The 21,670-nt window shown below is 40.6% G+C and overlaps 1 protein-coding gene across 51 annotated transcripts in view; it reads right to left on the bottom strand.

Moving 5' to 3' along the window:
- Positions 1 to 2,003: 2,003 nt before the first annotated feature.
- The window catches only part of Dlg1 (discs large MAGUK scaffold protein 1), a 191,584-nt gene continuing 171,917 nt past the window's right edge, over positions 2,004 to 21,670 (bottom strand). For 24 of the 51 annotated variants that reach the window (XR_015632602.1, XR_015632606.1, XM_087575487.1 and 21 more), the window contains 8 exons: positions 21,182 to 21,223; positions 20,363 to 20,398; positions 18,869 to 18,919; positions 17,902 to 18,003; positions 17,406 to 17,578; positions 11,468 to 11,577; positions 6,788 to 6,879; positions 2,006 to 3,638 (listed from right to left, as the gene is read on the bottom strand). Coding sequence is in view for 45 of the 51 variants with exons in the window: in XM_087575487.1 (XP_087431613.1) it covers positions 3,532 to 3,638; positions 6,788 to 6,879; positions 11,468 to 11,577; positions 17,406 to 17,578; positions 17,902 to 18,003; positions 18,869 to 18,919; positions 20,363 to 20,398; positions 21,182 to 21,223 (713 nt within the window). In the remaining 6 variants the exon portion in view is untranslated. 51 annotated transcript variants of the gene reach the window in all.

Below are 21,670 nucleotides of genomic sequence, written 5' to 3' on the forward strand. Positions count from 1 at the left end.
GTGTTCAGGTAACGATTTTCAAAGGAAGAACCGTGATCAACTGATGTGTAACTCACAAGGGAGTCGACGAGGTAGTGACTAGTACTGACGTATGAAAGGCTAATTTGATAGTTTCAGTGTATTCTACTCTACTGTCTGGGCCTTACTTGTTCAAGCATCAACAGTTCTGGAGAATTCGTTAGAAATATGGTTAGGAAACTGCAGGCATGAAACCCAGATCTCTTCCAGTTCTGTATTACAGGCTGAGTTAGAGGATAACCCACAGCGTCTCTGACTAGAAAGGTATTCTCAGACAGGAGGAAACGACCGACTCAACACTTGTAACAGTTGTAAACAATCTAACGTATCTAAGAAAGGTCCTCCACACCTGACGGGCAGCAGGCGGCACTCTGGTTACCAAGCAGGAGCACACAGGAGTGAAGAACCCAACACATGTCCGGTGTAAGAAGCTGACTATGCTGTGGACCCATTGCCGAGCCCTTGAACAGCTCTGCAGGGTGTCTAGGCTCCATCTCGGCTCCACTGGTCAGGTCCTTGCATAGAGCATGAGTGATACTAGGTTTCAGGAAACGAAGTGTACTCTGACCTAGTGCACCTCAGGGCTTACTGATCCCAAAGTTTCTCCATTTTAGGAAGTGCAAAGAAAGCAGCAGGCTTATACTGTGATGGCTGCCATCCAAACCCAGCCACCCACACATGGTCTCCTTCACCCTGCACTGGAGAGCTCTGGATGGAGAAGTGGTGTCCCCTACACTGGACCACACAATCGGACAGTCCTAATTTGAGTCAGGAAAGTGACTGCTATGAATATTTTCTCAACAGAGTATAATAAACTTGGCATTTACTTCAGTAATTCACGTCTGAGGATGGGACAAGAACCAGCATGGTAAGAAAACCATTGCAGGAGGCATCAGGTAAGGGGCTCTAACCCAGCTATGCTGAGTTGTAGAACTCTGGGTGACAAGACCTCTAGGCTTCTATTTCATGGCATACAACGTTACTAAGGAGATCGTTGGCTCTAATCAGAAAACAAATTTTGCTTAGTATTAAATCCCCCAAACTGCCATCCTTGGAGCTAAATATTCCAGTATTGAGCAGGGCTTGGAGGTCTGTGTCTCCTATTTACACAGAAGCCTGAGGCAGCTGCAGTCCAGGAAAGGAGCAGACAGGTAGTCAATCACAGTTTAAATCATCGCCCCTCAACCTAAGGACAGTATGAAACAGATTCAAATATGGAATATTTACGAATATATGAAACTCCGAGGCAAAGGAAGACACTTGTGAAGTCTCCAGAGTGTCTGAAGACACTCGTGTCACCACCATGTGACAGCGTGAGATCCACGTGTATTCAGAGTTCCTGTCAGCCACGTGCTCTCATCGCTAACTCTGGGTGTGGGGATTCCTACAGACACCAGTTTGCAATGTGTACCAGTGTGCCGTACCGAACAGGGGCTAAACAATGAAGCAGCACAGAATTACCAGAAAAACACATTATTTGGAGAGAGGCCGCTCTGAACTCCACACATCACTACTTTCCAGCCACGTCACGTCAGGTAATTCCATTTTAAGCCTTAGGGTGGGGCTAATGACATTTGGCTTTCTTCAAAATAATTGTAAAATCCTAACGTGAATACAGTAATTGCATGATTAATACTTATGCAACAATCTAGAAAACATTATGGATATATTTTCTTAAAAAATCTCTTAAAGACATCTGGAAAGAAATCCAGCACAACTTCTTTGCGTATGAGAGTGACACATCTTCACGATTCCCTCATGTTCAGTGTGGAGCACCGCCACACTGCAGAATGGCCTCGCTGGGCCTCACATCGTAGGTGGCTCATTTTTCTCCCTGAGTTTGTTTTTAGCAGTTTACTGCATCTCGTGTAAGAACTACATATACTGCCCATGTCTTTAAACCTAACTTGTCATGTAATGTGGTGAACCATCCCAATAAATGCCAGCTTATTTAAAAAAATCTCCAAAATTCAGACACATTAATATATGGATTTTACAATAAAGTTTATTAACTGTTCTCCTCTTTCTCATAAATGGAATGGATAATTCTTTACAAACCAGTACTCATTTAAGAAATTTTAAGGAGTTGCCAAAATCACATATTGAATAACAATTCCAAAGAGCAATGGGAAGCCAAATGATATTAATAATGGAGTAGAGGACTGACTTCTGAGGCATTCTAGTTCAGTGCAGCTATGCAAGATGAAGTGTTTGGGGAATCTCAAAAATGGAGTTTGTCTGTCTAGTAATAAAATGAGGAGAACTCGGAGGAAAGGCAGAGGACCCAAATCAAACTCCACAACAAGAACACAGCACTGACAGAAAACCTAGGAACCTCTGGAATTCTGTAGGAAAGAGGAGAACAGGCCTGGCGTCGACTCGCAATCCAATCTCCCTAGAGGCTCCTCCTCATCGCCACCATACACTTGCTTCAGTTCACATGATTAAGGACGGTAAGTCTCATCAATTAATATTTAATTTAAAAACCAAACAAAAAGTTAGAAGTAGGTGGCAAAAGAAAAATATATTTTAAATATATATATGTTTGTGTGTGCAACTATGTAAAGAAAATAATTCCCATAGTTACAGTTTAGTTAAAGAAAGTTTTATATATATTTATATATATTTTATTATAACAAAATAGGCAGTTATTGTGGGTAAAATAGTCATTAAAATCTGACCCCTCAGCATACATCAACATTTTAGGCTATGAATTGGGCTCCTTTCTGCTGCCATGACTGCTACACACCCACCAAAACGCCTTCCGTCTACAGATCTGTGTGTGAGGTGGGCTCTCTGCGCCTTGACAGAGCTGTGACCACAAAGTATACGGACAACTCGCTGAGTCACTCTCCACAGAGTGCAGAGGCCGACTGAAAACATTCTATGGTTATTCCTGGCAAGTGTCCCAGGGGAGGGCACACATGATAAAGGCCTGTCCTGAGTAACGAACAGCCCTCCTGAAATTATGAGTTAACTCAGACATTAATTCTGAAATAAATCCCTATTTTTCTTATGTTTTTAATGAAATAATTACTTTAAGAGCAGAAGTCAATTGAGGAAAGAACTTGAGAGCTAATACACTGGCCAAACCATGCTATTAGAGTTAAGCGTGCACAGTTGCTCAAGGTCCACTGAATCACTGATTAAAACCACTTCTCTTTCGTTGGTACTGAGATTGGAAAAGAATGTATACAAAGCTTTTCTGAAAATCTCTTAGAAGTTAACTTTCCCTTAAACATTAAGGAATTTTACAATTTTGCATCTCCCCAAACCCTAGATAGCTGGTCAGGCCATTCATCCATTCATCTTCAGTTCTGAAAAGTGGCCAGAAACCAATAGTAACACAGAGTAGTATAGATGACGCAACACGAAGGGACACAGATGTCAGAGACGGCACAACCGCCGACCGTGAGGAGGGGTCTGCGTCAGTGTGGAAGGAACGCTGAAGACAGACTCCAGAGCAGGGCAGAGAGATGAGACCATGGAAAAAAGAAAGAGCAACATCTGTCTTCATAATTTTTCTTTTGCTGGGACCCAGATGTAAGGACCAGACTGCTCTTCTATGATCTGCTTCACTTGATTGTAAATGTCCTCCAGCGTGTCTCCCTGGACAATAGCTGCAATGACAGAAAGTCAGAAGCGCCCATTAGTCGTCCTCCTTCTCCATCAACATTTCCCGTGAGGTGGGTGAAGGCAGTGTACTGTCTATAGCTACTGACCTCAAGTAAGACACGCCATCTGTATCTCAGTATTGGAAACTATTCAAACAACATTACAAAGTTTATTTCCTGCCTGAAATAATGTGTAAATAAAACCATAGCATGTGTCGTGATGCATACTTCACATTTTACAATTTGGAAGGCAGATGCAGGAAGATTATAAAGTCTAGGTCAGCCTGGGCTACACAGATTGATCCTTTTTCAAAAAACACACTAACAACAACAACAAAATGGTAACTAACTATTTGGATGACTGGATCTCTAGATCTGTAAGGCTCAAAGGGTTAGTTAATACAACTAAAAAGAACTCAGTATGGAGCCAGGCAGGTGCTTAGAGCAACTCAGCCCAGCACCCAGGAGCCAGGCAGATGTGTAAACCCGAGGCTGACAAGGTCTACATCCTAGAATGAAGACAAGCAGCAAGTGCGAGCAGGGTGAGAATCTGGGGTAAATGACAAATGGAGATGTTAAGTAAAATTTCCAAGTTGGTGAGTGAGGTTATGGATACCGTCAGGAGGAACATTTATGGACATAAAAAAAAGAGCTTCTATGTAGCTAAGAATGTCTGGGTAATCGTTTTAAGTTTTATAATGTTTACGAGTAATGTTCACTGTGAAAGCTCACATTTTGAACTACATATAGCTATCCTTTAATATCTGCGAAGACAGACATTTGGCCAATGCCAGTTTCGGTGACTGGGTCACAGTGCTAACAGGGTAGGCCGCAGTGGCAAACTGAATTATTCTGGGGAAGAGCAGCTGCAGTGGGAAAGACACACTGTTGACTACCACACTGTGCTTCTTCCTGGGTTGGAAGATCAGAGGTCAAGTCCAAGATACCTTAGCCATTACAAGCAACACCACTACATGAATGGTCCAGTCTGGTGTCATATACACTGCATGGCACAGAGAATGCAATGGTACTTCTCTGACATGCCTGCCTTAAACTAACCCAAATCTAAGGAGAGTCCACAAGAGAACTGGCCTTCTTGCTTAAAGAATGTCAAGGAGACGTAACTTGGCTTGGTGGCACATACCTTTAATCCCAGTGCTTGGGAGGCAGAAGCAGGTGGAACTCTTCTGTGAGTTTGAGGTCAGCCTGGTCTACAGAGTTCTAGGATGGCCACAGCCACACAGAGAACACCCCCCCCCCCCGCCCCCCATCCTAAGGTCAAGGTTGCCAGCGACTGACTAGTAGATAAGAACGGGCTTGACCAATGATGAGGCAGTCCAGTGCAACATGTATTCCTGGATTGGATCCTGTGAATATTTTTTTTTTTCCATCTTACTTTAACAACTGCCACTCCTGGAAAAGTCTGTATGAAAGGGTGAGATTACCCATGTTAAATTTCCTGAGTTTAATTAGCAAACACTCAAATCTCCTCTTTAAAGGAATTGCTAAAATCCTGAAATATTTAGAAGTAAAAGGTATCTATTTGTAACCTACTCTCAGATGTTTTAGAGATCAAATGTTAACATTTGGGAAATTTGGGTAAAAGCCATGTCCCCCTGCCCCACACAAGGTTTCTCTGTGTAGTCCTGGCTGTCAGAAACTCACTCTGTAGACTAGGCTGGCCTTGAATTCAGAGATCTGTCTACCTCTGCCTCCTGAGTGCTGGGATTAAAGACCTGTGCCATTTTGTTGTTCCGTTAATATTCTTATGGTTTCTCTCTAAGTGTGAAATAAAAAGATAGCTGCCCCCCCCCCCCCATTCAGCACATGGCTCATGTATCAGAGCACTTCCTGGAGCTCACGTGGTCATTATTTTCAATGAGGTCAGGCACAGTGTGCATATATGGTCCCAGCTACTCAGGGAGCAAATGTAGAGGGTCACTTGAGTCCAGGAGTTCAGGGCCACTTTGGCACAGTCAGAGCCTATCTTTTCTAGTTGTGCCTAAGCTGATATTACAGCAGCAGGCTAGCTGTTGACAGAACGAGGCTGTTGGTCACTCAGTCCCTCCAGCCCTCTGTGTGCTTGTCACCCTCTGTAGGTCATTCCTCTCATCTAGGGATTCCCAGTCCTACCCACTGTCATCTAAACAACTCTTGCTCATTCCCAGTCTACAGAAAGCACAGCGAGAGGTATAAGCCGACCATCTCCTCTCTGGGTATAGATCCAAATGGAGAGGAATCAGAGTCAATGAACACCTGCAGTTTTCTGTTTAACCTCATTACTCGCAAGAGACAAAGCAACGGAAACCACCTAAATGTTTGCCAACAAAGAAAATATCTAAATTCCTATACTGAGAACATTATCCAGCCATAAGAAGGAATTTGGTCATTTCTGACAACATAAATGAATACACAAGACCTTAAGCTACATTAAACCAGACACATAAAAATAATTCCGACATGGCTTCACTTCCCTGTGGGACCTAAAGTGCACCCCGAGGCAGGGAGCACAGTGATGGTCTCCAGAGACTGGGGGCGGGGAGTGGAATGGGATAAGATGATGGTGGTCAGAGGACAGATATTTCTTTTTCTAGGGGGAAATGTGCGTGGCCACAGCTCAGTGCAGCCTACTATGTGCAAGGTCCCAGTGCTGGAAAACCCAAGACCCTAAAAGAACAAATTTCTGGGTATCTAATGTACAGATGGTAATGACATTAACAAAAGCAGATGTCAAGTGACCTCACCAATACACACACACATAAACACAAGCACACAGAGCCACAGCAGGCAGGACCTGTAGCCATAGATGTACTTCTATGACTGCAGTGATCAACTCATGAGGTACACGCATCCTGCTGTGCACCCTGAATGCCTACGGAATCTGGCAGTTCTATCTTGGTAAGCCTGGGAAGAGTGGTAAGAATTTATAAAGGGTGAGAGAAAGCGAGCGCCTTCAACAAACTAGTGAAATCAACCTATTTTTCTCTGATCAGGAATCCTTCCCACGCACAACCCTAGGTACACTAAGATTCCCCATTACCAGCAGGCTGACCTCTGAGCTCCCCATAGGACAGAACCACAGATCTTACATGTTTGTTTTGCAAACTACAGGGCTAGTTATTGCCAGTAGCTGTGGACACAGCCAGTCCTCCCACCTGTGAAATGCTCAGTGAACTCCTGCTCCAGTCTCACTGCTCTCTCAAACGTTTTTCTGGCCTGTTCGTCTGTTAGGCGTTTATTCATTTCCCTATGAAAATAAATTTAGAAATAGATTAGTATACTGTAATACTCTTTGAAAAAAGATGTCAGGGGACATATAAGGCATAAAATAAGGAGCAGTTCAAGCCTGTGCAAAAACCATAGCTATCACTGGGAACAGATGCGGTCACTAGGCTGCTGCCTGACCCTCTAGGGACAACAGGACCGTGCCCCTCTACACTAGCTTAGAGCAACAAATGCATCCATCCGACAGTTTCCCTGTGCACTTCATGTTAAGATGTGATTCACAGATCTATATACCAATTTGTAGACCATAAATGGACACATTAAACAACCAATCAGAAAGCATAATTTGGGGAAAATGAAATCACCTAGTTTCCTTATCAGTGAAGTGGAGTGGGATGAGAAGAATGAAGAGAAAGACTTAATCTGGTGCCCTCTTCTGGTGTGTCTGAAGACAGCTACAGTGTACTCATATGCATAAAATAAATAAATCTTTAAAAAAAAAAAAAGCTTAACGTTCTCTCCTGAGGAAACCTTAGAACTTGGCTAGAGGAAATAAACCTGTTAAAAACAAGGAAGGAAATCTGATGTGGCATTAAAATATTGCTGGCAAAATGCCATATCCTCAGTGGGGATGCTTTTAATTTAGCAACTACTTTTATAATATATGATACATGTGACATTTACTTCCCAATAATCTGGGTATGTGTGGACAGAAGCAAGCCAAACGTAAGCTCAGTCCTCCTGCAGCTGATGGGTTGGTGGGAAGAGCTCGTCTCTGACTTATGAGACTTGGCAAGCTCGCACTACTTCAGCAGTAAGCATGGCACTCTGCATGGCTATGGCGTAGTGCCCTCTCAACCCTCAGGGTTCCCTGAGCACTGCTTGTAGGGAGATCTAGTGGCAATGAATTGCTTTTGTCAATCTGAGAACACTTTCATTTCCTTTTTAATTTTTTAATATTATTCTGTATGTGCATGGTAAATGGGCAAACACCACAGCGTTCATGTGGAGGGCAGAGGACAACTTTGTGAAGTTGGTTCTCTCTCTCCTCCTTCACATGGGCTCCAGTGATCAAATGCACATCAGCAGCGTATGCCGTGGGCTCCCTTCCCTCGTCCTCACTGGGTACATAGACAGGTTCTGCATTTGCAGGCTTTATTTCCTCTGGGCTTTTAATGTACCAATCCTGCCTTCGACCTCCAATGTTTCAGAAATGGATTCTGTTGATAATCTTACAGGAAGATCTCTTCTATGTGAGGAGTCATTTCTCATGCTGTGTACAGCACTGTCTTCAACATTCTGACCGTAACTCGGCTCAGTTAGGGCACCGCCATCTCTTATGCTTCGACTTTACTCAACATCTTGGATATTCATGACTTTTAAACAAAACCTGGGAAGTTTCTTCAAATAATCTCTGTCCCGGCTCACATTTTTAAATTCATAACATATGTTGACCTACTCAATGCCATCTCCCAGTTCCTTGAAGCTCTGTTAACTTTTCCCCAATGTTCCTCAGATTCGATAATTTCCATTGTTCTATCTGTAACTCTTGATGAGTCTTCTGCATGTTCAAGTTTGCCTCTGACTCTCCCTACTGAATTTACTTCAGTAACTTTTTTTTCCCCTTACATCCAGAACTAAAAAAAGAAAAGGAAAATTTTAATTACGTGTGTGTCTTTGTGTTATGGTGTTGGTATGTGTGCAGTGTGTGTGAAGGCCAGAAGAGGGCATGGGTCACTTAAGAGGAACCTGACTTGGATCCTCTCTGAGAGTAAGTAGTCTGTGCTCTTAGGGGTGAGCCATTGCTAGCCCCCCAGAACTCTAGTTTCTCTTTATCAATAATTTCAACTTGTTTAGATACACTTGAGTTCTCAACTTTGACCTTGCCTTTTAGTTCTTTTACATATCTTTGAGGTGTTATAGATATTATATAAGGACAGAAAGGATACTACCAGGGTGGAAGAGGGGCAACACAGATGAATATGAACATTGATTACATATGATATAAATGCATGAGAATGTTATATAGAAACCTGTTATTTCTTACTTAAAAACAACAAATTATACTAAAGTGGTTTTACAGTGTGTATTGAGTTTGACATCTGGTCTGTCTCAGGGAATTTATTTGAGTTTTCCTTTGAATGAACCATTTTTTGCTGTTTCTTTGTATACTTTTTGTTTTGTTAAAACTTCTTATTGGATTCTTATGGTTCAGCAACTCTACAGACTGGATTTAATTACTTATTGTTTTAGAGCATTTCTGTGCTGAGGCAGCTTGATATAAGCTGAAGATCTTACTCAGGGATTCTCTGAGACTATGCTTCTTCTCACCTTACTATACTTCCAAGTCAAAAACAGCAACAGCCGGCATGGCCACTGCTGGAAGGGTCTTCATCGTGTCCTTTGCAGCATCTTAGAGACAGAGGGCAGACCGCTGAAGAGGGGCATGCATGGCTGCTTGCTATGGGGCTAACAAAATGGGAGCTGACATCATGCCGAGAGCTGAAATTAACCTTTTAAACCAACCCTAGGAAGCTGTAAGGCGTCAAAAGACTTCAAAGTTCCAAAATAGGTTGAGCAGATGGATCTTGCCGGTGAAGCCATTGTGTAGGTGGGGCGGCTACTGGTGTGCTCCTTATTCAGGGATTCTCTCTGATGTAAGTCCAGCCTGTGTGATTCCTACACTCTTCGTTTATGCTGGACAAGTGCCCTACTCTGCACCTTTAGTCTCCTGATAGATTTTTTTTTTTTTTTTTGGTTCTTTTTTTCGGAGCTGGGGACCGAACCCAGGGCCTTGTGCTTCCTAGGTAAGCGCTCTACCACTGAGCTAAATCCCCAGCCCCGATAGATTTTTAAATATTAAATCAGCCTTATAATCTAGGAATAAACTCTGCTTGTGGTTATAATGTAAGACTTTCTTTCCTTTTGTCCTTTTCTAGTTGAAGTTTTTGAGGTGTAACCTTAAAAACATGGAAGTGTAGTAACTTACACGTATAGTTGACACTGTCACAAATCTGTGCACTTAGCACTCAGGTCTAACAGAGCACCAGTGCTCTGGGACTCAGTGTGCCATCCTCACGGCTAGATTGCATTTGGGTTTTGAAAGTGACGATCAAACTTGGAATTGTAGAGCATGCATACTTCTGAGATCTTTTACTTAAGTATACGACTCTTTTGTGTTTGTGCATAGATGGAACTGCTTGCAATTATTCTTGCAGAATGTTTCATTGTGAAAATGTTGTTATTGACGTATTTGTCTGGTGGTGGCTATTTAAATAGCACTTTTGCTGGCAAGGAAGTACTTAATACAAGCAAGCATTTCTGTTGTATGTATCTAGGAAGGAGAGTACTAGGCTAATCATAAATTCTGCATGTGTCAAGCTTTTGAAGCTACTAGAAAATAATCAATGTAGAGTCACTAAGTGACACTTGAAGACTGAGTTGTTTCAGATGCTCTGTATTCCTGTCAAAGATATCCTCTTTTTCCATTTTCACCCTCCTGATGCACGGGTTAGTAACATTATGACATCATGGCTTTCAATTGAAAGCCAGTACCACACAGTGTCCACGGCTGAATGTCTTCTAGGTCACCTGTGTCAGACCATAGTGACCTCTGACGTACACTGCTCTTCCTTTTTCATCCTGGTGTCACCATGCAAATGCTTGCTTTTGTTTCTTGGTCCTTCTTAATGCTTATTATATTTTCAAAGAACATCTTCACGTTGACTACTGTTCTATGCTGATTTGACATTATATTGATTTCTCTTCTGGTTTCTTTGAATTTATGGTTGACTTCCTACTTCTCTCCTTGCTTATTCTTTTCTGAGGCAGTGTCTCTCTCTCTGTAGTTGCAGCTGGTCTTGGATTCTCAGCAGGCCTGAGCTCCACAGGCCTAAGATCAGGGTTTGGCAACCGTATGTTTAGTGTCATGTTTATAGGTTATGTAACCTCCTTCACCAAAGACATGACACTAAGTTTGTCAGCTTTTATATGTAGTTCAAGACATTTATCAGTTTTTCTGTGATTTCTTTTTTAATCTATTCAGAAGTATGACGCTCAGTTCCTAATATATAAGCATTTGAGTCATACTTTTATTATTAATTTCCAGTTTAATTTGGCTATGGTCAGAGGACATCTGCTCTCAGTCATGTGAAAATTGTACTCCAGCAGACCTGTCCTACTTGTTTGTAATTGCATTTTTCTTTTCTTTTTTACTTAATTCTACTAAGAAAATTAAACTATATTCATGTATGCAAATGTATGTGTATGGTGGGCAGAGCGGCTTGCTCTGGCTCCTCCTCTTTTGCTGTGTGGATCCAGGCTATTGAACTCAGGTGTTCAGGCTTGGTGGCAAATGCCTTAATGGAGCCATCTCACGTCTTGTCAGCCAGGGAGCTACCATCCTCCTTTCTTTTTAATGGTTACCATATCGATGCACTGCCAATTCAATGAGTGATAACGATGATGTTGATGGTGGTTAATGTCACACGATGCCCTCTAGGATAAACACTACTATCTTCATTTTATAGATGGAGAGAATGAGGACAATTAGGTAACTCAAGGCTGGTTGATCTGCATTTAAAGGGGACATTCTAGACATTTACACTTACATGATATTTTCCATGGATTTGGGTTTAATAAAAATAGATATTGGATAGAGCTGTGCAATCTGCAACCTCTTGATGGCATTTCCAGACACATCAAGGATACAATGCTTGCCCTACAATAGAGACAATAAAGAAGACAATTAATAAGTGGGCCACATTGTTTCAATTATACCAAAGGAGTTTCCCATAGGTCACAATCTGAAAAGTGCTTCATTTAGATCCATTTTACTTCAAGCAAAATTGTCATTTACCAGTAAATTTCAGAAGGGAAATGAAATGAAGACAATGATTATGGATTTTTCCATTCTCAAAGCCAAAAAGAATTAAGATACAGGTCTCATATCCCTAATTTTTTTTTTTTTTTTTTTTTTTTTTTGGTTCTTTTTTTCGGAGCTGGGAACCGAACCCAGGGCCTTGCGCTTCCTAGGTAAGCGCTCTACCACTGAGCTAAATCCCCAGCCCCACATATCCCTAATTTTTATAGACCAACAACTTCTAAATGGGTGGCGAGATGCCTCAGCAGTTAAAAGTGTGCACTCTTCTTTCAGAGGATTTGCGTTTAGTTCATAGCCCCCATGTTGGGTAGCCACCTGCTACTGGTCAAACTATGGCTTCAGGGGATCCAACACCCTCTTCTAACCCCAATTGGCACCTTTACATATTCATGTGTACAGAGCCTCGCAACCCCCATGTATACATACATATAGGTTAAAATATACAAGTAAATCAAAGGGCATTAATGAACTTCATTCCATAAAACGGCACACCCAGCAGAAGGTGAAAAGATACATGGATTGTGGCCTGCCTTTTACTCAGTAAACCTGTAAGGCCTCACTACCACTATTCTTTAAAAACGTATTTTTATTTAAGTACATGACTGTAAGTGTCCAAGGAGACCAGAAGAGAACAATGGACTGTCTCTCTGGAGCTGGAGGTATAAGAAAGAGGCAGTTGTGGGCTACCTGATGTAGGTCCTTGGTGAGAGCAGTATACACTCTAAAGCACGGAGCCATCTTGCTAGTCCCTCAGTACCACTATGCCATGCTTCCAAGGCTCATTATAGTGGGGGTGGGGGACTGGAGGATGGGAGATACCATAAACTTCAATTTGGAAAACCCAATTCTGGATTTACATAACCTTTTTGACAAATCCACTGACACAAAAGATCATTTACATTTTATTAGAGCTGTGTATTTCCAAGATACTTAGAAAGGCATATAATGAAAATTAAGTTTTATTAGAATATTTAAAATCAGGTCCCTGGTCTCATAAAATACCTTGCAATTTAAAGACTAGAGTTTATGTTAAGAAATGATACTCAAAAAAAAAAAAAAAAAAAAAAAAGGGCTGGAGAGATGGCGCAGTGGTTAAGAGCACTGACTGCTCTTCCAAAGGTTCTGAGTTCAAATCCCATCACATGGTGGCTCACAACCATCTGAAGACAGCTACAGTGTACTTATAATAAATGAATAAATCTTTAAAAAATGATACTCAATTTAATAGGCATGTTTACAATAAAAATATTGCAAAAGACTCCAAACATACAAAAGAAAGTAAAGAAAATAATGTACTCACAGTATTAAAAAAAGTTGATAATTTTATTTTTTTATGTGTATGTGTGTGCATGGATGTAGGCGAGGGGCCGACATTAGGTATTTTCCTTAATTGAGCTCACCTTACTTCTTGAGATGTGGTCTCACTGCAGCTGAGTCTTGTTGCCTAGTGGACAGACTAGCTGTCAGTCACTCCTGGGGAGCTTCCTGTCTTTGCTTCCCAGGGCTGGGATTATAGGTGCACATCATCAACACGCTCCGCTTTATGTAGTGCTAGGGACCCAACGTCAGGTATTCATGTTTATGTGGCCAGACCTTGACGGACTGAGCTATCTCTCTAGCTGTGTTAGGCTAAGGACGGATTTAGTAGATAGGCTCACTGGAAGTGACTGAAGGGATTTCTGTGCATTTCTATTCCCTCCTCCCTCCTCTTTGCTTCCCCACTATGGACTGAAACCAGGAGCTAAGGCAAATGGTTCCCTGTTTTCCTTCACAGTGACAGAAAACTAACATGCTGGCCCCACTCTTCACACACACAGATCAGTTCTGTTAAACGGCAGAGATAATATTCCTTTGGTCTATATTTCCCAAAGATAATCAGTATAATTCTAGCTGGTCATCCTATGCTCCGTACTGAGCCAGCTGTTGCTGGCTGAGGTTGTGATCTAGAATATATATCTGATTTACTGACAATGTCCAAGTTGCCAGGAGCTGGGCAACTCAGTCCTTGTCATTCTAGGTCTTGGCATTTTACTGTTTTTTGTGTTGTGTTTGCATATTGAGCACGTGAACACAGAGGGCAGAGGCCAAAGCCCAGTGTTTTTGCTCCCTACCTTACTTGTTTTTTGACACAGGCTTTCTCTGTGTAGCCTTGGCTGTCCAGGAACTCTGTAGACCAGAATGGCCTTCAACTCACAAGAGATCCTAAAGTACTGGATTAGGATGTCCCCTACCCCACCCCACTCAACCCCATTTACTTTAGGATAAGCCTGCTCACTGACCCCTCATCACTGTACATGGACTCACCTGTGTCCACCCTGCTCAACCCAGCCTGCCTGGCTTTTACACCAGAGTACTGGGGATGGAACACAGGTCCCCATTCTAACCAAAAGCACTGCACTTTATCCTGTGAGCCAATTCTCTCTAGTCCTGACCTTGGCAACTTTGAAGAGTAGAGGTCATTCATTCATAAAGTATGCCTTATTTGGCTCAGCCTGCCTCTTGCCCATCAGAGGGCAAGTTACACATGTCTGGAACACCTCTCACAGGTATCCTGTTGTTAGAGCATTTTATCAACAAGGTATGTGATATTTATTTTTCCCATTTCTAGTGACATGATTACATGCAAACTTCTGTTAGTGCCTTTTTAACTATTTTCTGGGTAGATGCTTTCCTGGACTGTAAACAGTCTTGTTTCTCACAAAATCTCATTTATTAACTGTGTTATTTTAAGATATAATTTTCATGATCTCTTAATGTTCTTGCCTGAAATAATTATTATTTTTTTAAAGATTTATTTATTTATTTCAAGTATGTGGGTACACTGTAGCTGTCTTCAGATACACCAGAAGAGGGCATCAGATCCCATTACAGATGGTTGTGAGCCACCATGTGGTTGCTGGGAATTGAACTCAGGTCCTCTGGAAGAGCAGTCGGTGCTCTTAACCGCTGAGCCATCTCTCCAGCTCCCTGAAATAATTATTATCACGAGATTTTTTCAAGAAAGATTTCCCAACTCTGTCATTCCTTGGCCTTGATCAGCAGCAGACAGTACACTAAGTAAGGCTTCTCCTCCATCTTGTCATCCATGGCCTTGCTCACGCCTTCATGGACTACTTAATTTTTATGTAGCACTGTGTTTTCTAACCAGTTATTAACTTACTGACAATTAAATGTTACACTCTTTGACCCGCCTTCCTCGTCCTCTGTTAGTAACTAGTCTCACTGGTTCTGATTAGTCCTTCCTGAGTTTATACACAACTGAGTAAATGTGTTTTCTTATTCCTCCTTTTAAATACTAAGTCACAGATCCTCTGCATGTTGCACATCAATTCATAGATACGCCACTGTCATTTATTAACTGTAAAGAACAACAATTCATGGGTATTTCTGATTTTCAACCACTGTATCTTGGCATTGAATAGTTGACACTACCTCACACTGATTAAGGCCACAATGACAACGAATTTCCTATCACTGGAGTGTGTGTTTGGGAAACTCCCAGAGGTGAATGTCTCAGTGGAGGGCGGGAGTTTACCAGCTGCTGCCACGTTTCTTTCTGACCAGTGTTTTGCGGGCGCAGAGTTTTACCTTGATGAGCTCCAATCACCCTTTTCTTCTGTGGACTGTGCATTCAACATCTTTGTCTAATTTAGGGTCACCATTTTTCTTGATAAATTACTTATTTTTATTTTATTTTATGTGTAAGTGCCTGCATATATGTGTGTAGCATGTATGTATGTGTATCATATGTGTGCTTGCTGCCCTTGGGGACCAAAAGAAGGCCCCAGATTCCCTGAAACTGGAGTTATAGGTGGATGTGAGCTGTCAGATGTGCTGGAACTGAACTCAGGACCTGGAGCAGCCAGGACTCCTGACTCCAGTGCGCCAGCCTCTCCTCATGCTTTTTCTCAGAAAGCTTATAGTTTTAGAATTTAGACCTATGACTTACTCTTTGGTTAGATTTGTAAATAGTGTGAACTGAAGGTACTTAGTTGTTCTGGCATCACATGTTCAAATGCTATCTATCCCTTCACAGAATCTGTTCTTTTCTCCATATGACTGTGTGGGGGTCTAAATTACAGGATTACATTCTTTTTCTTGACTGAGACAGAGTCTTGATATGTTGAAAGTACTGGCCTTACTTCCTGGGTTCAAGCATCTTTTTGTTTTACCCCTGAATGGCTGACATTGCATGTGTACACCCAGTTAGGCTTGTTTCAGGGACTTCAGTGTGCAGCCCCTTTGGTCTGTAGGACTCTCTTTATACTGAGATGTTACTACTACTACTACTACTACTACTACTACTACTACTACTACTACTACTACTATTGTTGTTGTTGTTGTTGTATTAAGTAGTATGAGTCCCCCAACTTTGCTATTTTACAAAATTGTCTAGCTATTTGTGATGGTTTTAAACATCATTGCCAAATGTGGAATCACCTGAAGGAGGAGCCTCACCTGGGGAAATCAGGTTGGCTGTGGCCTGGCTATGGAGGGATCGTCTGTTAAATGAGATGGGAGGCACCGACTTGAATGTGGGTGGCACAGTCTTATGGACTGGGCCCTAAACTCTAGGAGAGGAAAGAAAGGCAGCAGGAAGCAAAGGTCTCGACCACGGACATGCTGTCATTAGGTGCTTTGACTTCCTGCCACTGAATCCCCATTGATTAAAGGATCATTGCAAGTATAAGCTAATTAAAGTCTTAAGATGCTTTGATCAGGGCACTTTATCACAGTGACAGAAATGACACCAGAACACTATTCTAGAATTTTTTACATAGAATTTTTTTTTCTTTTCTTTTTTTCTTTTTTTTCTTTTTTTTGGAGCTGGAGACCGAACCCAGGGCCTTGCACTTGCTAGGCAAACACTCTACCACTGAGCTAAATCCCCAACCCCTTACATAGAATTTATAATTATGATACAAATTTCTAAAAAAAATGTCTGTTGGGAATTCAGGGATGTCTGATATTTAAGTCGTATTTATTGGGACCTTGGTAAAATGTTAAGGCCTGGGTAACAGTTACCTGGCTAGCCTGCCATTATAAGGAAACTTTCTGCTATGTTTCTGCCATTATAGGAAACTTTCTAATGCCAAGATTGATTACATAGTCTGTTATGTTCTGTGACTTGGAAATCAGTCAGGACAGGAATCAGCAGAACGGTTTTGTACAGTTACCCACAAGAAGCTCGGACCTGAACCAACCACCCAGCAGCCCTTCCTGCACCTGTATATGAGCTTTTATGGTACTTGTCTTGATGAGCTGCCCCCGGGACGGACCTCTCTATAACAGAGACATCTGCACCAATATAAGAATCTATTTGGAACAAGACTTCCATTTTGAGTAGTGGTGAAGTAAAGTTTAAGTTCCAAGGATCTTCCTGGGATCTCTCTTTTCCTCAGGGACACGGTGACCTTAGCCAGGACAAGGCCTTAGGAAAACCATCCCCTGCTTTATGAATGCCCATAATCACCCCATTCTCAGACTTGACAAGCTGCTATTAGATGAACCTTTATAAGCCACCGAAAACCTAATATTTACTCAACTAAAGCAGTGGTGTTAATAAGCTATCAAGGCTATGTCAGCTGTATTATACTTTTTAATACAAATAAAGTTAAAAGCAGCCTTTATTAGAAACTCCACCTTGGGGGGGCTCCGGTGCTTACCTTCTCTGCTACTGCTCGCACAGATTGGACACTCGTTCCGTATAGATGGTTGTTATACTGGCCAGCTTCAATGAATTTATGCTCCTGGATATCTTTCTCCATCTGTTCTCTTGAAGTCACAAAATGGTAATCTCGTCCATCCACCTCATAGTCACGCTTTGGTCTAGTTGTATCTTCAATAAAAAAGAACTTGGGGAAGTGTTTAATATTTTTTTTTTTTCGGAGCTGGGGACCGAACCCAGGGCCTTGCGCTTCCTAGGTAAGCGCTCTACCACTGAGCTAAATCCCCAGCCCCGTGTTTAATATTTAAAAACAGGATAAATACATCTTCTACTTAATTCCTTTGAAAAGGTTTAACATAATACTTTTAAATCTAAGAAAGAGAATATTGAGGAAGGAGAAATAATAAAACAATTAACTGTAATCTTTAAAGCAGTTACATTCACTTCTAGCAAACACAGTGACAGAAAATGTTAAATAGTTTTGGGTTACTCACGAGGGACACAGGATCCAAATTTGTCAGGAAATTCTGAGATTAAGTCATCATTTACTCTGTCTTTCATAGGTCCTAATATGATGACTGGTCGGGTATAATTAACTACAAAAGTAAACATATTAAGAAGAATAAACACTTTACAAGCAGTGTATTTCAGCAGAGAACAAAACCATTCTGAACTGTTATTTAGAATCTCTTCTTTATTCTTTCTCTATATCATGTTCTCAACTAAGTACTACTTTGTAAAAAAATCCTTATTAAAATCTTGGAAGTCAAGTTATACTTAGCATCTTAGACATTTTAATAGATTGCTAATACCTCATTATAACTAGAAAACAAAGTATATTGTATTGATGGTTTCTGAAGTTAAAAACAAGCAAGCAGAGCAAAGGAGACAAAAACAACTAGGCACAGGAAGGGATGTGATCGATGCCACTGTGATCTAGAATGAGCTGCCCCACAAGTGCAGTGGGTCATGCTGAAGGAGGGAGATCACTGGGAAGAGTCGGACCAGTGCTGTGGTGGGAGGGATGGAAAGGTAGACACAGGATCTTGGGACACAATACCAGTAAAACTCAGCCAACATAAAATGACTTGGTTCTAATATTCTATAGGTTTAATATTTATATAGAAATTTTCTACATACATAGTTAAAAACAGCATAATTCTGATGTAATATTTTTGCATTTAATAGTCTAATTTTTCAAACTAAGCATATTTATTTTTATTTTGCATTAATTTATTTATAATAATTAACTTTCCTGTGTGTGACATGGTGTGTGTGTGTGTGTGTGTAGGTCAGAGGATAACTTGTGGGAGTTGGTTCTCTCTTTTTACAATGTCATTTCTAGGGTCAGAACCGAGGTCATCAGGTTTGGCAGTAAGTACTCTTATCCACTGAGCCATCTCACTGGCCCTGAAATAGACCTTTTAATAAGGTGATAAAATATCAACAAACTTCACAAACCTTCTTGCTGATTCACCGGCTCATACGATAAAACATATTCTTCTTGACCACCTATTGGAAAGTTAAAGCAAGGAAGAAATCTGTAAAGAGAGCTAATGCCAATGCAACCTGCTCCACAAACTCATCTATTCCTCATGTGTAAGACATTAGGACTCATCTATTCTTCATGTGTAAGACATTAGGACTTTCCGAGAAATAAACATAGTACACAGAAGGTACTTATGTCAGAGATATCCCTGGCAAGACTTAGAACACAAGGGGAAACTATTAAACCATAAAGGTAAATTTAATATAAGACAAATATACTATTTTTCCATAAGTTAATGTTATTATGTGCTTATTTATACATCACCAAATCCATTAAAATCTTCACTTCTGGCTGGAGATTTAACTTACTAGCAAGCTGCCTGAGTTTGATCCCTAGTACTTTAAAAAACAAACAACAAATCTGTCTCCCAATGGCAAAAAACCAAACCAACAACCCCCCCCCTTCATTTAGGCTCGAAAAAACTTTACTATAAATGGCTGGATGTGGGGCTGCTTGCTTAACATTCCAGCACGTGAGTCTCAGGCAAGAGGACTGGCATTTTGAGGTTGGCCTGGACCATGTAGTGAGACTCTGCTTTAAAAAAAAAATAAAATAAAAAAATCAGAAAAACCTAGTAGGTTGCTGAAGATACTGTTTCTGTTCCAATTGAGTATATTTATTTAAAGCTGTATTTATTTACAATTTTGTTTTGATCACAAAAGCACTTCAGAAGTTAAAGCGTCTTAAGTTAAAGGAACTTTGGAAATATTATGAAAAAACAAACCATCAACATGAAAAGATCTGAAACTGTGCTTTGAACATGTACTACAGAAAAGGTTCTCTTTATCACGTGTGTAATAACTCTACTACCGTGGGGCTGGGAAGGTTCCTGCACATCCCTAAGCGAGCAGCTGTTGGTGCTGGGTCTGTAACCGTGGCACAGACAGCTGTCTTTGCTTCATGGGCTGCTTTGCCTGTCTGTCTGTTTTTGTTTTTTAAATCACTAATGTATCATGGTGGCTCAGGCCTTTAATCCTAGCACTTGGAAGGAGGTCGAGGCAGGTGGATCTCTGAGTTTGAGTCCAGCCTGCTCAATGGAGAACTCCAGGACAGCCAGGGCTACACACTTAGTGTCTCACAAAACAAACAAAACAAAACAAAACTACTGATAGAAATGTGGTTTACAAACTACAGAAACATGCAGCTGGAGACTCCACAACTGAGGAACATGCAGACGGTGAGAGGAGACAGTATATACTTTCATGACCTCTTTGTGTTCTAGGCCGCCACCCAACTATCTACAGTGGATTCTGGTTATAAGCAAATAAAATGCTGAAATGAAAGAAATTATCCCCCACTCTTCCTCACATAGCTATCATGTAGAGAAAATATCCAACAAATGAATGAGGATTAAAAGTATATATTGCCAACATGAAATATCTGGGACTTGTAACAGGATTATTAACCTTTTGAGCAGCCATATTCATCTGTAATCAAGATTACTTTCATTTTAGACAGCAGTAAAAAAAGTTAAGAAAACAGTTTTAATTTTTAAGTTGCTACAATTGGTATTCACATGCTCTTCCCTCTTTCCATGCCCTGTTCTGTACAGTTTAATTAATATCAAGAACATAACGCTAAGCATCAAGGGAATAAACTGTACTGCTTTTTGAGCAATGGTTGCATAGAATAAAAAGAAAATAAACTAATAATGATTTAGTGTTACTAAAAAAATATCCTTTCAGTGTTTATATTAGAAAACAAAATTACTAAAGAAAATAGGAAAATACAGTTTATTCCCCAACAAATATTTACTTTTTATAAGGTACACATGAATCCATATACTAAATATAGTATACAAAAATAAGTTGGTAAGTAGGTTTGTTTTAATTTAAACCTTGAAATTAACCTTTCCGTATGTGGAATTGGAGGACCCTTTAGCCAAAATGCTTACAGCAAAAATGTTTCAGATTTAGAGTTTTATGCATTTAAAAATATCTACACCGCCATCCCTGGCTGAAGAATGCTGAACTGAAAAATTTGAAATATTAAATGTTACAAGACCTGAAGCCTTTACATCATCATACTGTGGCTTAAACTTTGTTTGGGCTTTGGGTTAGAGATTCTCAGCCTTTGGTGATTACCCCTTTCAAGTCTATAATCTTACCTACCTCATCCTGGTTTAACACTTTTAGGAATCTGAGTCATAGTTTTTAGAGAGTATCATTTAGGAAAAAGCTACTCCGTAATACTTAACAAAAGAACAAGTAGCATCAAACACTTACGGTAACTACTTTCGCTATCGCTGGCATTAGAAGTTACGTGCTCTGAAATTGAAGGAAAATGAAAAGAAAATAAAGAAAACAGTGTCATGAACTTAAAAGCTGATAAAAGCAAATTATCAAAATTAAACAAGATGGTATTATAAATGTTGACATATAAACCAAATATACCCACAGAATTTTTACAAAACATTTTAGATTTTCTATGAAAAAATTAATTTTTCAACTAAATTAACATGAATTGCCATGGGAAAATGCCTGTAGTAAAAGAAAATGCCTTTTGTTTCCAATATAGCTTATGAACAAAATTCTCAGCAAAAATCCAGGTAGAGTGTGGCACAGATACAATGTAATCTTGTATCATTCCAAACATACACATAAAATCTCCAAAGAGAAATAGAGTTGGTACCCAAGGGCTTCAATGCGCTTGCTTGCTTCCTGCTGGAAAAGGTGCTTTTGTGATTTACAAACTGGTCGGGTCTTACCAGAACA

This window comes from Rattus norvegicus, chromosome 11, assembly GCF_021556685.1.
Source record: "Rattus norvegicus strain SHRSP/BbbUtx chromosome 11, alternate assembly SHRSP_T2T, whole genome shotgun sequence".
NCBI lineage: Eukaryota > Metazoa > Chordata > Mammalia > Rodentia > Muridae > Rattus > Rattus norvegicus.